The sequence below is a fragment of the Anomaloglossus baeobatrachus genome, chromosome 7 (assembly GCF_048569485.1).
Source record: "Anomaloglossus baeobatrachus isolate aAnoBae1 chromosome 7, aAnoBae1.hap1, whole genome shotgun sequence".
Classification (NCBI taxonomy): Eukaryota; Metazoa; Chordata; class Amphibia; order Anura; family Aromobatidae; genus Anomaloglossus; species Anomaloglossus baeobatrachus.
In genome coordinates this window covers 132,600,507-132,617,455 of record NC_134359.1, presented here as the reverse complement: position 1 = coordinate 132,617,455, position 16,949 = coordinate 132,600,507, and the positions used below count along the sequence as shown (strand labels likewise).

The following is a 16,949-nucleotide window of genomic DNA, read 5'->3' as shown; positions in this document are numbered from 1 at the left end:
GGAGAGATCGGACATGTTTTCGGTCTCCCCAGGCTCAGATGTAGAAGACCTGAATCGTTGTGGGACCTTGTGTGGATTACATCAAACCTGCACAGAAGTTTTGGGTGTTGATAAAGGGGTGAAAAAGGGTCTTTGTTATTTCAAGTAAAGGATTTTTGGGGTGTTTGTATTTATTTCTTTTCACATACAGATTAGTGATGGGGGTGTCTCATATATGCCTCCCATTACTAATCTAGGGCTTAGTGTCAGTTTCGAGCTGAGATTAACTCCTTATTACCCCGATTGCCACAGCACCAGGGCAATCAGGAAGAGCCAGGTAAAGTGCTGTGGTTGGCCGGCTGCAGGCTAATATATTTAGGCTGGGAGGCTCTCAATAACGTGGGTCTCCTCAGCCTGAGAATACCAGCCCCCATCTGTCTGGCTTTATCTTGGCTGGTTATCAAAATTGGGGGGGGGGGGCACCACATGCCGTTGTTTTTTTTATTTATTTTTACTGTACGCTATAGACCTGCAGACCAGGTCTGTGATTGGAAGCATCAGACAGGCTGTCACACAAGCTAGGGGCGCTGTCTGAGTGGAACCAATCACAGATGTCGGTGGGTGGGGGAAGCAGTGAATATGCATGAGCCTAATGAGTGGCCCCAGATGAAGAATGAGCAGCTGTGTGAGCAGTGTACAGTGCAGGTTACTCGGTAAGTAAATCATGCTAGGTTTATAATTTTATTTATTTCTTTATTATCGTTTATATTATACAAGTTGTGTTTTTGGCAGATAGCATTTGTACCTCTGATAAGCCTAGGGCCAGTGTTCACATGTCCAAAACACCAAAAATTAAATATTGATCCCAGTATGGGGGCAAAATCGACCATGCAAGTCTATGGGTACAAGAAAAAAATATTGTACAACACTCAAATGCCATTGAAGTGCTGTGTGTTGTTCTGCTACATAAGAGAAAGTAGAGAAACTTTATGTTTGTTTCTCATCAGAGAAAAACTGCTGATCCCTATACACAGAGCGGGTTCAGTGATCGGGATGGCGCCAGCACGGGCTCGGTGACAGCTCTGTGTATAGTGAGTGAGGCTGTAACCGCGCCCAGCACTGACTGACAGCAGCACCACCTCAGTGACTGGAAGCTGAATTCTGCTGGGAGGAATAAAGTTCATTCCCTCCCGGCAGTGGGGCTCTAAGGGTGGGCGCAGGGAAGCTTCAAGATGCTATTAACCTGCAGATAACCCCCTAATTGCAGGTTAATAGTGTTTTCTTCATATGATAGGTTCCTTTTTATATTAATCCTGGATCTTGCCTGCACTTACAATCTTCAGGCTTTTAGCCCGGGATAGACATGTTTGATAAATATTAGGTTTAGGGTTCCAGCAAAGAAAGGTTTGCCTTGTTGAGGCTGGTGGAGAACCTTCATTTTATCAGTATACTCTATACAGCAGTGATGCATTTTACATTCCATATATTCAACGTTTTCACATCTTAGTGTATAGATAGCTGCTCTATACTTTGTTTATATAGCCATACAATATATATGCAGTGTCACGCATCTACTAGATGACATTAGTGTCATAGGTCCACTATCGTCTGATGTTCTTCCACTGACACTGTCTGAGCCCGGCCGTACAGTGTCAATGCAGGAGCATTTTCCTCCGTGGCTCATTTATGTGGCCGCCGCTCAGTGATACATGCAGAAGTCTAGCGAGGAGCCAGGGAGGAGAATGCTCTGGCCCTGACACGGAGTTCAGGTATTGCTCACTATGGGCAATCAGAATCAGGGATAATGCAAATTTTGGGAGCAAAATGCCAGTTGAAGGGGCATAATGATGCACTGACCCCACAGGTGCACCAAAGAGCCCTCATTTGAATTAAAAAGTACGGTAATTTTCTCATTGGCCCACTAAAATGTACAGTGCTATTATGATTTTCATAGGGGCTATGTCCCCTATATCACTGTGTAGCTTGTTAATAGGCATTTTGGGAGTTACAAACTCTTTAAGGGGAATCTGTCAGCAGTTCTCTACTATGTAATCTGGACGTAGCATGATGTAAGGGCAGAGAGCCTGATTCCAGTGATGTGTCACTTCCTGGACTGCTTGGTGTAGTTTGGATAGGAGCCTCGTACTATCTGCTGTAGAGGTAGCAGTAGTCAGTAAGCTGATTTCTGTATAACACCATCCCCACCCCTGATTGGCAGCTTCCTGTGTACACTGTGCATAGGCAGAAAGCTGTTAATCAAAAGGTGGGGGTTATACAGATTAACCTGATCAACTTCCACATGAGACCTAGTCAGCTACTGATAATCCCCACCTGATAAAACACTAATAATATTGAAACTACAGCAGAAAGCCTAATACGTGACAAGACTGGAATTGGGATCTCTGCCCAGTTATTCTGCTCTCAGTTACATAGCAAAAACCTGCTGACAGATTTCTTTTAACATATGTGACTGCGCTGTAATTCTCAGTGCAGACCAGAAAGGAGCAGTAATATTTTTTTGTTGTTCTTACCCTCCCAACAGCTAAAAATAACTGGACTTGGTGTCAGCGTCTTACACTGACGGTACACAACTTGAGCTCATGTCATAGATAATGTTATAAATGGGCAAATTATTAAAAATTATGCTCTTAACCATTAGAAATAAGTGCAAAGTGCCACCCACTAGGTGTCTCCCTTCTAATTTGCTGCCTTTGTTCTCAGTAGTAATCCATATCTATCGGCAGACACACCAAGGCAGATCACAAGACGTGGAGGGGCTATGCTTCTCTGCTCCTGCCAAACTGCATGCAGGCATAACAGAGGCAGCCAGCCATGCAGCGAGGGAAAGGTTTTGGTGAATAAGGCTACGCGCGCACGTTGCGTATTTACATGCAGTTACGCTGCGATCTGCACCGCAGCGTAACTGCATGTGTCCTGCGTCCCCAGCATAATCTATGAAGATTGTACAGGAGACGTGCGCACGTGGGGTCATAGAGTGCAGCGATTCGGCTGCAGCCCGAAGCACGCGTTCTAAGAAGTGACATGTCACTTCTTTCCTGCGCTCTGCCTGCAGCCCCCGCTCTGTCTATGGGAGGGGCTGCAGTCAGAGCGCATGGAATCGGCTTTTTTTTTTCATTACAGACTCTTTCTGCAGCGATTTGAAGCGCACGTGTGCTGTTCAAATCACTGCAGAAAATTCTGCAGGGACAAACGCTACGTGCGCACATAGCTTAATACTGCAATCAATTAAGGCTGCTTTCACACTACGTTTTTTTAACATGCGTCCTGAACGTTTTTTTAATGCAAAAACGGATCCAGTGCAAATGCGTTTTCATTTCAATGCATTTATAATGGACTCGCGTCAACATGTGTTCACCTGCGTTTGCGTGCGTTATAGTGAGGATCCAGCGACTTGCAGTTTTTTAACTTTTTTCAAAAACGCTACTTGTAGCGTTTTGAGCTGCATCCAAATACTGCAAATTGCTGGATCCTGACTATACTGCACGCAAACACAGGTGAACGCTGGCATGCTGATAGACAGGATCCTGCTTGCTCTACTGAGCATGCCCAGAAACCAGCCTGGCGTGATCAATCCCTCTCTCCCCCTCCCCCGCCTGAAAGCTGCAGAGGCTCGTAACCAAGATAAACATCGGGTAACTTGCTTGGATACCCGATGTTTACCTTGGTTACGTGTGCGGGGAGCCGGCTCCTAGCAGCTGCAGACGCTTGTAACCAAGGTAAATATCAGGTATCCAAGCAAGTTACCCGATGTTTACCTTGGTTACGAGCCTCCGCAGCTGTCAGATGCCGGCTCCCAGTCTCACATTCAGTTCCCCTCACTCCCGATCACATGACTCCAATGCCCGCCCATAAACTTCAAGTGACAGGCTCCTGCAAAATAACACATGCATTTTTCTCTGCAAAAACAGGATCCGCTTTTGCAGCAAAAAAACATTCATGAAGCATGCTAAAAAAACGTAGTGTGAAAGCAGCCTAACTTAAGAGGACGTCCATGGCGAGTCTTTGCAGAGGCAGTTATGTTGCTATTCAGGGCTCCTGCTGTTGGAGCCCCAGGATGGTATTAGGCCTTGTGCAGGTTTTGATGCGTTTTTTGATGCAGTTTTGGTGCAGTTTGTGGCCTAAATTTGCATGTCTATCTTCACGCCGGTAAAGTCAATGAGAATTCTGTAATGTTGTTCGTATGTTGCTTATTTTTTCCTTGCAGTTTTGGGTGCAGAAAAATCTGCAGCATGTCAATTCTTGATGCTTTTCTTTACCTTTCCAGTCATTGATTTCACAAAAAAATGCATGGCACAAAAAAACACCAATACCACATGCGTTTTTTGGTGCGTTTTCCTGACACAAGGAGTGATTTTTGGTGACAAGTATTAAATGACAAGTCTGCCGTCACTATATGTGTCACTCTGTGACTGCAGACTTGTGAATCCTCAGGCTATGTGCCCACAGGAGATTAAACCTAAGGATTTATCTGCGGAAAATCCCCGGATTTTCTGGATTTTCCAGATAAATCTGCAGGTTTCAGCAAGTATAGACACTCCCAATGTTATCCTATGGTACATGGGTAGTGTATGTGCCCATGCTGCGGATACGTGCAGCTGTGGATGTACCACAGCCGCACATAACTGCATGTCAATTCTTTCTATAGAATTACCTGCGGAAATCCCGCTCCTCCACTATGGAGATAGGGCCGGGACTTCTGCAAGTAAGCTGCAAGAATGTCCGCAGGTTTACCGCAGTTATATCGCTTGAATCCTGCAGCTAAAAATATCTGCGGATTCTAGGAATCAGCTGCGGGAAACCTGCGGACGTACCTGCGGATATATCCACGGGTACAAACTCCCATGGGCACATAGCCTCACATCGTACGCAGTGTGCTGTGATAATTGTCCGGTGTCAGAGCCGGGAATGGTGGTCATACGGCCCAAATAATGCAATATTTCTTGTATGTTTTATATATATTTATACACAGCTCTGGCAAAAATTAAGATATCACTGCACAGTTTAATAAAAATCAGCTTCTCCATATGTCGAATCCAGTGTCAGTTAAATTCCAACCAGAGTACGCCTCATTCTACTGACCAGGAGGGGCATAAGGTCATCCAAAAGCAGACTGGTGGAAAGCAGCCAAGACGCATGAAAGCTGTGATTAAAAATCATGATTATTCCACACAATATTGATTTCTGAACTCTTCCTGAGGTAAAACATTATTAGTATTGTTATTTCTAAATGATTATGAACTTGTTTTCTTTGCATTATTTGAGGTCTGATTGCAATGCATTGTTTTGTTATTTTGACCATTTCTCATTTTCAGAAAATAAATACAAAATATATTGCTTGGAAACTCGGAGACGTCAGTAGTTTATAGAATAAAAGAACAATTTACATTTTACTCGAATACCTATAAAGAGGAAAATCAGAAATTTTGCAGTGGTCTCTTAATCTTTGCCAGACCTGTGTGTGTGTATATATATATATATATATATATATATATTATATATAGATAGATGATATGAACATTAGTACCTCTATCTTCCTTAATCCTTGAGGAAGCCTCTTTGTTAGTAAAGATACATGTGACAGTCACTGGCGATACACTGGTTACAGCTGAGATTACACGATAGAGGAGACTGGTGATCACTGGCGACTCCACACTAGAGGACAGTGGGTAATGCAGGGTACATGGAGTCCACCAGTGACGCCGGCACATTACACAGGAGCAGAGAACAGCCCCGAGCAGTAATAACCATGTGTCCACACTTTGGTGCTTCCTAAATATAGCGAGTGTGAAGAGCGGACCGTGCTGCGGCTGTATGAGGAGCGCACACTCGGACTGCCCGCAGCGGTACCATGTCCGGTCACACACTGTGCACACCGGCTGTCAGCCGCATCCCCGCACTCACCTTCATTTGACACACGGCTAACAAATCATGCCAGCTACTAGGACAGCGCCATTACGTGACGTCACTTAAGCCACGCCTACCACTACGGAGTCTCAAACCAGTCAAAATTACTAATATAGCATGATGTGGTTTTTTTTTTAAATATTTCAATATAAAATAACGCAGTAGAAAATTGAATTTGCCGCTTGTTTGTGTTTTCATGCTGAGCATTAACTATTCATATGTGGTACCTGTTACTAATAAGCCAAAGAAGCCGACATGGACTAAGTGACGTCATCAGGAGCGCCCGCCTTGTGTTTCCCGTTGCTTAGCAATAAGGGACGCTTCTCCGGTGCGTACAAAGCAGCTGTCATGGCAAAATTCGTTCTCGCAGGTAAAGAGATGAGTGTTTACTGGAGGGTATAAGTGCTGGCTTCTCCTGTGTGCTACCAATGAGAATAAATGTAATGTCGTCTTCTGTTCACTCCAATGGTTCTAATTCAGTAATGGTCAGATTCCACCAGAGGGCGCTCTGCTCACAGTGTATAGAGCACACGGCTCCTCAGATACTAATGGTCAAGTGTGTGTGTGTGTGTGTGTGTGTGTGTGTGTGTGTGTGTAAGGCATAATCCGGAGGAATCTGGAAAGGTTGGGAGGGTCTGAGAGGACCCCAAAGCATTCAGGGGAGTCCGGGAGGATGCGGCGGAGTCCGGGATAGTCCAGCGGAGTCTAGGAGGGTTTTGGGAGCATCTAGGGGGGGAGTTCAGGAAACCTCGGGAGGGTTCACAAGAGTCCTGGGGCATCCAGGAGGGTCTGGGGTAGTCTGGTAGGGTCCTGGGGAGTCTGGGATGGGTTTGGGGGAGACTGGGTGTCTGGGAAGTCTGAAGGGAGCCCGGGAAGGTCTGGGAGATGACCAGGAGGGTCTGGGGGGAGACCAGGAGGTCCCAGAGGTGTATGGGAGCGTCCGGGGGAATGCGGTAGAGTTTGGGGGAGTCTGGGTGTCCAGTAAGGGGAGACTAGAAGGGTCCGGTGGGTCTGAACAGAGACCAGAAGACTCCAGGAAGTCTGGGGGTAGACTGGGAGGGTCTGGAAGAGTCCATGAGGGTTTGGAAGGGTCCAGGAGCGTCTGGGAGTTGGGGAAGTCTGGGGGGAGACCGGGAAGGTCCAGGGGAGTTTGTGGAGTCCGGGAAGACCGAGAGGGTCCAGAGTAGTCCACTAGGGTCCTGGGGAGTCCGGGAAGACTGGGAGGGTCCGGAGTAGTCTGTGGGAGTCCGGTGGTGCTGCTGTAGCATTACAGGCACTTCAGTGTTTGTGCCCACTATGAGTTTTTATTGCGTTTTTGACACTGCATATTTTCGTTGAGTCAAAAACACAATGTTTTACAATAAGGGTATGTGCGCTCACTGAGTAATTGGGACAGAAAACTGCATCTTCTGGTAAAAAAAAAAAGCACCAAAAAGTCAGCTCGTTAGTTTTTTGCCATGCGTTTTTCATAATGAAGTCAGTGGGTAAAAGGCCTGAAAAACGCACGAAGAATAGACATGCTGCAGTTTTTTCCCTGAACCAACTCTGCAAGGAAAAAAAAGCAACGTGTGCGCAGCACTTCAGAATTCTCATTGCTTTTGTTGGCATAAAGACAGACATGCGTTTTTGTGACAAAACTGCACCAGAAACACATTAAAAACCGCTGCTTCTTTACTCTGCGTATACTGATCTGCAGTGCGTTTTTCCAATCCACAGAATGACAATTTCTCTTTCGGTATGCTGAGATTTCTGTGTGGAATTTCCCCATAGATTTGCATTACATGTGTAAAATCCACAGGTAAAAAACGCACATGCAATTTATAGTGTGTTTATTGCTTTATTTAAAGCATGATACACCAAATAGAGACAAACAATGCAGCATCGAAAACTCATATTAACCCCTTCACCACCCAGTGATTATTCATTTTCGTTGTTTCCTCCCTTTCTTCCAAGAGCCATAACCTTTTTATTTTTTCCGCCAATATAGCCTTATGAGGGCGTGTCTTGTTTTTTGCTGGACAAGTTGTACTTTTGGGTGAAACCATTAATTTTACCATATAGTGTACTACAAAACGGGAAAAATTACAAGTGCGGTGAAATTGTCAGTGATTGTAGCCCCAGGAGGCCTCATCTGCATATTTCCAATGTATTCTCAGGAGAAAAGAAGAATCTCCTTAAGCTGAACAATTGCTGGGATTAGCCGGGTCTCACTGCTTTGAGGACATCGAAAAAACAGATATTGGAATTTGTACATTTTACACCCAGGGGCAGTGGATACACAGGTAAAGTAAAAAAAAAACACAGGAAAATTCATCTGAATTTAGCAGCATTATGGAAGAGGTACTAAAAACCCACATGGTGAACTGCGACACATGCTACATGTTCACGGATTTACCAGACAAAAAAATCCAACTTCACTTGCCACGAATGCAGATTAATTACCATTTTAGAAGGAAAGGTGCAAAAGTTAGAAGAAAGAATAACGACGCTGAAGCTCATTAAAGAAGGTGAGGATTCCTTACACGAAGCAGAAGCAACCCTTTAGGACACGGAAAGGAAGGAAGCTTCAGAGCACCTGCAGAGGCAGAAAAATGGATACATGTGACCATAAGTCAGCGGATCCCAAGGTTATCACCACCCACCAACTAAGCAACCGTTCAAATCCTCATGCAGAAGGATGAAAATGTCTCAACTCAAGACGAGACCATTCTAACAAAAGTCTTCCAGAAACAGGAGTGTCAAAAAATAGTGTTCCCAGGAAGAAAAAAAAGAGTGGTAGTTGTGGGTGACTCACTACTAAGAGACACAGAGGCAGCTGTCTGCAGGCCGGACTTATCCGCAAGAGAAATATGCTACCTCCCAGGAGCAAAAATCAATTATGTGACCGACAGGAAACCAAACCTCCTAAGTAGAGTCGAGCAAACCCGAGGTTCGGTGTTCAAACTTTTACAAAAAGAAAAAACAGAGTTTGAGTTTGGAGTTCAGTTGCTTTATGTACGAACACCACTCTCGCGAGCATCACTGTGCTCGGGTACTCTCAGTGCTTAGCCCAGTGTGAGCCGCTTGCTGTGTTTGAACGGTTTACACTAGGGGGTAACAACAGCATGATCAGATGTAGTGTGACCCCCCCCAAGAAAAAAAAATGGAAAAACTCCACCCCCACAAGTGATCTGTTCATGGCTGGCTGTATGTTGGTGGAGGCCCTAACTGCCCAATTAGTGATTTTCATTGGGGTTTACTTCAAGTTCGGGTCCCAAGCTAAACTTAATTTAGCCCTGGCTGATGAGGCCCTTACCATTTTGACTGCAATGGAGGAGGCTTATGGACAATAAGCAGTAGTCTGATCCTCCTGCGCCTCGGGGCTCTCCAGTTATATCTGCCCCACCAACCAGCTTCAGGCCAATGACAACCACAGCTCACAATTCTGGGCCCCAACAGTTCCGACCATGCCCTGTGGGAATCACAGAGAGGAGATGTTATGGGTGCGGGCAATCTGGGCACCTGCAATCCAGTTGTCCCGCAAGGACTCGAAGGGACCCCCACGCACCTCAATCTCGTCCGTTACATTTTGTGCACTCCATCCCGCCTGAGAAAGAGTTACCACCACCTCCACTGGAGTGTACCGCTGACCCCTGCACCAGACATGCCCCTGTTGGAGTGTATGGCCTCCGGCCATTGTCACCAGGTTCTCCTACTGCCTTCTCCAGAATGCACATTGGAAGGAGTACGACACAACGCAGATGTTATCGATGTGGGCAGCCTGGGTATTGCAAAACACTTGCCCTGCTGGTCGATTGAGGAACGACCTTGCACCAAATCGATTTGTTCATTTTCTACATCCAAACACAATGGGGGAAGAGTTCTCACCCCTTCAAGTTGACTTACCTAATGACTCAGACACTCATGTTCGACCACTAGGTGTTTATAGGGTGCGGGCCACAGCCTCGAATTCTTATCACCCAAGAAAGCACTTACAGTAGGTCGTGCTGGATGGACAGACAGTTATTGGATTTTGTGACTCTTGGTCATTTCTCACAATAGCTGATCCCCGAGTGGTTCGGCCAGAGGCGATACATTATGGACCAGGGATTGTTATTGAATTGGCTGGAGGACAAAGGAGGAATATCCCAAAGGCGACTGTAGATCTGGACTTTGGCTTTGGGGTCAAGCAATGTGTGGTTGGGGTGATGAGCAGCCTGCCTGCAGATATTCTCCTAGGAAATGATGTGGGAGATCAACAATGCTGATTTGTGGGTGCAGGAAACACAGTTTCAGTGAAGGAGGACACAAAGCGAAGCTTGTCCTTCCAACCCTACCGCTGTACAAGGGACTATCTACAGCTTCTCCATCCAATACAAGCGTGGAAGCCAACACCAGAATGCTGATAAACTGACCCGGCAAGAAGAACCATAGACTATCCACAGCTGAGCAACATGGACTTAAGTGAGATGGCCAGAGGTCTGTGTAGACCTCATGGCATACTCACTTATTAAGAAGGAGGGAGAGGTTGTGATGGTGTGCTATTGTGGGTTATGTACCATTTTGTGTGGGTTAATGTTTAAGCGTGGCTCACTGTTCATTATTTGTAGTGCTTGTGTGTACATTGTATTGTCTGCAGGGTTATAGCTCCTTGAGGCGCTTTTGTACTTAGGTGTGGGGGAGGGGCCTGGGATCCACCAAGACTATCTGTTTACCTGAAGAATGAGTCAGTCTGTTTGAGAACTTGAAGAGAGAAGGAAGAAGATTGATCTCTGGGACGGAAAAGCTGAGGCTGCGGCTAGCATGCCAGAGAGACTGTGAAAAACCCATTGGCCTGGAAAGGGACTGCTGGAGGATTGTAACTGATCCCTGGGACATTGATGCCATTACTGGAATATTTTACCCTCTGTGTGGTGGATTATTTGATGGTCATTCTGTATTGCATGGAATAAATATGCTTTGGATTGCTCACTCCTCTCTCGATCTGTTAATTGTGTGATATGGGAGAAGGACCCCGTCACAGACAACCACATCAAATCATCAACACTCAAGTCCGGACCAACCAAGCGCATCTGATCAGCCATACTTTTATATTTGGAACCCATCACCCTCAAATTATTCAGATCCCCAACACACAGAGTTTATAGATGAGGAACTCCTGAAGAATGATTTCCATTAAAGGTGCAGAATCGTGTTTGAAAACCACATGCCCTGAACTACAAGGACTTGACTGTTTATTTGTGAAGTAGGTTATTTACTGCAAAGTCCATTGAAGGTAAATAAGAAACCCAATTTTCCTGATTTTTCAGAAACAAAACACTTCAGATATGTCTTAAGATTTTGATTCACCCATTCAGTCTGCTCATTAGACTGTGGATGAAAAGTGGACAAAATGAGAGATAAATCCCTAAACAAGTACAAAATGCTTTCCAAAACTTGGAAATTGGGTCCGATGATCCAAACAATATCAGAGGCGAGACCATTCAGTTTCACAATCTCTTTAATGGAAACTTGTGCTAAAGTTTTAACAACTGGAATTTCTGGTAATGCAATAAAAGCCATTTTGCTAAATCTATCCACAATTACTAATACCACTGTTTTATTTGCAGACATGGGGAGATCAGTGATGAAGTCCACCAATAGGTGACTCCACGGTCTACAAGCTATGGCCAATGGTTGCAGGACCCCAGATAGACAAGTATGGTTGGTTTCAGAACGCGCACGTGTTTCATGACGAGACATAATCCCGAACTTTCTGCTGATACAGCATTGACCACGAAAAATGATGAGAAAGTAGATCTGTGGTAGTTTTGCTACCAGGATTACCTGCAAGAACTGAATCATGATGTTCACAAAATATTCTAATTCGAAAGTTCAACAGAACATTATACCTGGAGGACAAGCAGCAGGGGCGTCCCCCTAAGCCTCTGCAACCTTCTTCTCCAGGTCCAAACATATTACAGAAATAGTGACTCTTTTCTGCAAAATGGGGACAGGCTCACCACCATTACCTCCCCGGGAAACAACGGGACAATGCATTGGCTTTAATGTTTTTAACCCACTAACAATACATCACAAAAAAGTTGAATCTAGTGAAAAACAGAGACCACCTTGCCTATCTAGGAGTAAGTCGCTTAGCAGCTTCCAACTATAATACATTATTATGATCCATGTGGACCATGACCAGATATACTGTCCCCTCAAAAATATGATGCCATTCCTCAAAGTCCCCTTTTTTTTAAACTCGTTTTATTGAAGGTTAAGTATGGCATTACATCAGTGATTGGTTCAACAGTTTGTACATATAAGATAAGAATAAGCATTAATTAAGGTCAAGTATGATATTACATCAATAATCAAGTCAATATCTTGTACCCAGAAGATGGAATTAACAGAAGGTACTTCAAATGCACATATTTACAAGTTGTATCCAATATGAAATAACATTCCAAGTTGACAAGGAATATTGAGACTCATTGTCGGGAACCGTGTCACACTATCAGAAAGTATATCTCATGCCCCATGGGCATCCCCTTTCCGGATAATTCTCATGGTGGCAAAATATTACTACAACAGCAGTGATTGTAGGTTGGATGTCAGGGACCCGGGTGAACCCCCAGTCAAGGGCGATCTTAACCATCCGCCCCAGATTTTGTCGAATTTATTTAGAGTACCTCTCGTCTTATAAACAAATTGCTTTAGCGGAATTATGGCGTTCACCAGTGCAATCCAAGAAGCCTTAGAGGGAGGACAATTATTCATCCAATTTAATATAATGCCCTTTCGAGCCAAAAACAGGACCTTTGTTAATAATAGGTTTTCACCCTGGGACCAAGAGTGTACATCCACCACACCAAACAAGCACAAAATCGGATTCATAGGGACCGTTCTCCCAAGTATAGAAGAGAGAGCCGCTGTAATATCTCCCCAATAGGAGTGAATAATTCGGCATTCCTAAATCATGTGCCAAAAATCTGCACCATCTCTCCCACACCTCGGACAACTCTCTCCAACCGAGTTTTTCATCTTATTCAATCTTTGAGGAGTAATATAACTCTGATGAATAATATATACCGTATTTTTAGGACCATAAGATGCACTTTTTTTCCCCCAAATGTTGGGGGAAAGTTGGGGGTGCGTCTTATGGTCTGACTATAGGGCTGCAGCTGGGAATGAGGGTGCTGCGGGTCATCGGGGGCACGAGCAGGCAGCAGCAGCGCCTGCCGTGACCACGTGGGCCCGCTCATTACATATGCACGCCCATCCTCCCGCCCATCTCTCAGTGCAGAAGCCGGCGCTGACAGGTGGGCGGGAGGACGAGCGGGGACGCGCGCATAGCAAAGAGCCGGCCGCATGATCACCCCTGGCAATTACAGCCTGGAGTGATCATGTGCGGCTGTATTCACTGCCCCCCACGCGTCATTACTAGCGCGGGGTGCAGTGAATCAGTACACTCACCCGTCCCCGTGTGTGGAGCCGACCCCTGCTGCACGCGATGTCTTCCTGTCTGTGCCGGTCAGCTGATCTGTGCTGAGCTGGTCAGCTGATCGGCACAGACAGGAAGACATCGCGATGCAGCAGGGGAACGGCTTCACACACACAGGTCAGTGGCACAGAGAGGAAGATGATCGGTGCTGGAGGGAGTGAGGAAAAGGTTAGTATAAACGTTTATTTTTTTCTCTGTGCTATAGGATACAGGCCATATACCAGGATGGTATATGAGCACGATGGGGGCATATATCAGGATGGGAGTATATGAGCAGGCAGGATGGGGGTATATGAACAGGATGGGGGGTATGTGAACAGGATGGGGGGTATATGAACAGGATGGGGGGTATATGAACAGCATGGGGGGTATATGAACAGGATGGGGGTATATGAACAGGATGGGGGTATATGAACAGGATGGGAGTATCTGAGCAGGCAGGATGGGGGTATATGAACAGGATGGGGGTATATGAACAGGATGGGAGTATATGAACAGGATGGATGGGGGAATATGAGCAGGATGGATGGGGGGTATACCAATAGGATGGGGGTATATCAATAGGATCGGGGTATATGAACAGGATGGGGTATATGAACAGGATGGGAGTATATGAGCAGGATGGGGGAATATGAGCAGGATGCTGGTATAGGAGCAGGATGGGGGTTATAGCAGGATCATATACAAGGCAGGAGGATCATTACCAGGATGGGGTACCTTAGTAGAGAATTTGGGGACATTACCCCCATAACAGTGTCAGCAGCAGATCCTCGCCCCATAACAGTGTGTCATGACCACATTGTTTGCTTAAAGTTTTATTTTCCCATTTTCCTCCTCTAAAACCAGGGTGCGTCTTATAGTCCGGTGCGTCTTATAGTCCGAAAAATACGGTAATTGAATTAGTCTATTATTAATTGCAGGAGAGACTAGGGTGTGGGATTCGACAATGTCATCCCAAACTACGTCTTCAATTTCAGGAATCTTGGCTTTCCACTTTCCCAAAACAGGAAGAGGATTATTCATAGCTTTGACCCGGATGAGGGAAGAATATAGTTTGGAGATAAGGCCACCCAGACCTTGTGATCTAATAATTCCAAATTATCGGGAATGAAGAGAATCTTACCCCATGACCAGAGAACTGAGCCCGAAAAGCGTGCCTGACCTGGAGGTACTGAAACCCATGAGACTCCGGCAATTCAAATTCAGCTTGCAGCTGCGCGAAAGGGCGGAGTTCACCATCACGGACTATTGAGCCCAGGGAGACCACCCCGTGATTCCTCCACTCACCAAACCCCGGCAATCCACAAAAGTGCGGGAGGTCCAAGTTGCCCCACAACGGGGTTTCAAGTGGTACATCATGGAATCCAAATATGGATTTCGCGTCTTTCTAGATCCTGGTCCCCAATTTGTGTATCGGGAGGATACGGCCCTCAGGGGCTCTCTTGTGATCTGACAATAGGGGCCATAGAAGTTCCACACCCGTGAATTCTGCCAATAATCCCTCCGGGCAGCCACTCGCGCCAGGCAGTGTCCACTGACCCAGATATTTTAATTGTCTGGCCAAATAATATACATATAGGTCGGGGAGGGCCATACCTGCCAGATCCTTAGGTTTCTTTAATTTGGCCAATTGTATTTTGGATCTGGAAGTACCCCAGACAAAAGTGATCATTAAGGAGTCAAGGGACCGAAAGAAGGAACGAGGAATCTGTACAAATACATGCTGAGTAATATAAAGACACTTCGGTTGTATTATCATTTTGATAAGATTGATCCTTCCAGCCACCGAGAGCGGAAGTTGACTCCATCTGCTAAATTTATCCCCGAAATGTGATAATAAGGGAGCAACATTCCTTGCTATCATCTCCGAAGGACTTTTTGTGAGTATGATTCCCAAATATTTAAAGTGGTCTACCACCGGTATTTTGCATATATAAGTGTTCACTGAATCTTCTCTGTCCCGGGACAAGAAGAGCAGGTACGACTTTGACCAGTTAATAGCCAGGCCCGAGAACTCCCCAAATCGATCAATAAGCTCTACAGCTCTAGCAATGGAGGAGTCCGGATGGGATGCGAACAGCAGCAAGTCGTCTGCATATAAAGACAAGCGTTCATCTCCCTTACTGCGTTTCACTCCCTGGTATATTAAGTCCACCCGAATTCGCGCCGCCAGCGGCTCCATGGCCAGGGCAAACAGGAGAGGAGACAGGGGACACCCCTGTCTGGTTCCCCTCCCCAGAGAAAAAGATTCTAACACTCCACCACCCACCTGAATGTTGGCAGTCGGAGCTATATATATAATTTCGACCCATCTAATGACTACATTGCCGAAACCAAATGCCCGCAGCACCTCCAGTAAGTATGGCAATTCTATGGAATCAAAGGCTTTGGCTGCATCCAAGGAGACCAGAGCCCAATCCTCATCTAGCCCGGCACCCATCTGCAAGATCACCTGCGCTCTCCTCAGGTTATCCGAGGTACTTCTACCCGGGATGAATCCAGACTGGTCTCTGTGTATTATGGAAGAGATCACTTTGTTAAGTCTAGTTGCCAGTATTTTTGTAAGTATTTTATAGTCCGAGTTCAACAGAGAGACCGGTCTGTACGAGCCACACTCCAAGGGGTCCTTATCTGGTTTTAATAGCAAAACGATGGTTGCCTCATAGAGTCAGGCAGCCATCCCATTCGGAACGAAGCCTCGACCGTTTCCAGGAGGGCTGAAGCAAGCCCCCCTTGATATTTATTAAATATTTCAATCGGGAGTCCGTCGGGACTAGACGCCCTACCTTTATTAAGGGCCCCCCCATCGCTTCCACCATCTCTTCCATGCTGATGGACTCATCCAAGGCCACTCTCTGAGCCAAAGTCAATCTGGGAAGCTCAAGATCTCGCAAATAGTCAGCAATCTCCTCTCTCAAGAAGGTCAGTCTGGACTCATATAGGTGTCTATAAAAATCCAAGAACACCCCCAGAATATCATTTACAGAGGTAACCAATTCGCCATTAGAGGCTCTGATCTTAAGAACCGCAGGTGAGCTGTTGGGCTGATGTAAAAGAAACGCTAGTAGGCTGCTTGATTGATTTCCTTGCTCAAAAAATCTCTGGTTTGTGAAGAAGATATGTCTTTTGGCCTTATCCTGTAAATATAGGAGATATTTCCTCCCAGCTTGTAACCAACGAATTCTATTTTCCTCAGACGAGTCAGAGACAAAGCTGTGTTCCAGTAATCTATTTTGAGCGGCCAATTCCTCCTCCTCTCTGGCCGCCTGTTTCTTGATATATGAGATGGAGGACTGACAGCAGCCCCTCAGGTACGCCTTAAGCGCATCCCAATAGGCTGAATGATTTTCCTCTAAGGAATTCGTCTCGACATACGCCATGATTTGGTCAGGGATCCTATCATTGGTTCCAAAAAGTGAGAGCCACCAAGGATTGATTTTCCATGACAATCTATGTGCTTTGCATCCCTCCCATTTTATGCCCACCAGTACCGGGGAATGGTCCGATACTGATCTGGGTAAGTGACATATCATTTGTATATGAGAGCAGACTCTCTCGTTCCCACATATGTAATAAATCC

General features: G+C 45.7%; 2 protein-coding genes across 4 annotated transcripts in view; one reads left to right on the top strand and one right to left on the bottom strand.

The window, feature by feature from the left end:
* FASTKD2 (FAST kinase domains 2) overlaps positions 1–5,982 on the bottom strand; it is an 81,430-nt gene extending 75,448 nt beyond the window's left edge. Inside the window, exon 1 of one of the 2 annotated variants that reach the window (XM_075317715.1) lies at positions 5,902–5,982. The gene's annotated coding sequence lies outside the window, so the exon portion shown is untranslated. The other variant, XM_075317716.1, reaches the window with a different exon arrangement.
* Positions 5,983–6,199: 217 nt separating this feature from the next.
* The window catches only part of MDH1B (malate dehydrogenase 1B), a 107,308-nt gene continuing 96,558 nt past the window's right edge, over positions 6,200–16,949 (top strand). For both annotated transcript variants that reach the window (XM_075319003.1, XM_075319004.1), the window contains exon 1: positions 6,200–6,274. In XM_075319003.1, the coding sequence (XP_075175118.1) occupies positions 6,253–6,274 (22 nt within the window). In that variant the 5' untranslated portion in view covers positions 6,200–6,252. The remainder of the gene's footprint in view (positions 6,275–16,949) is intronic.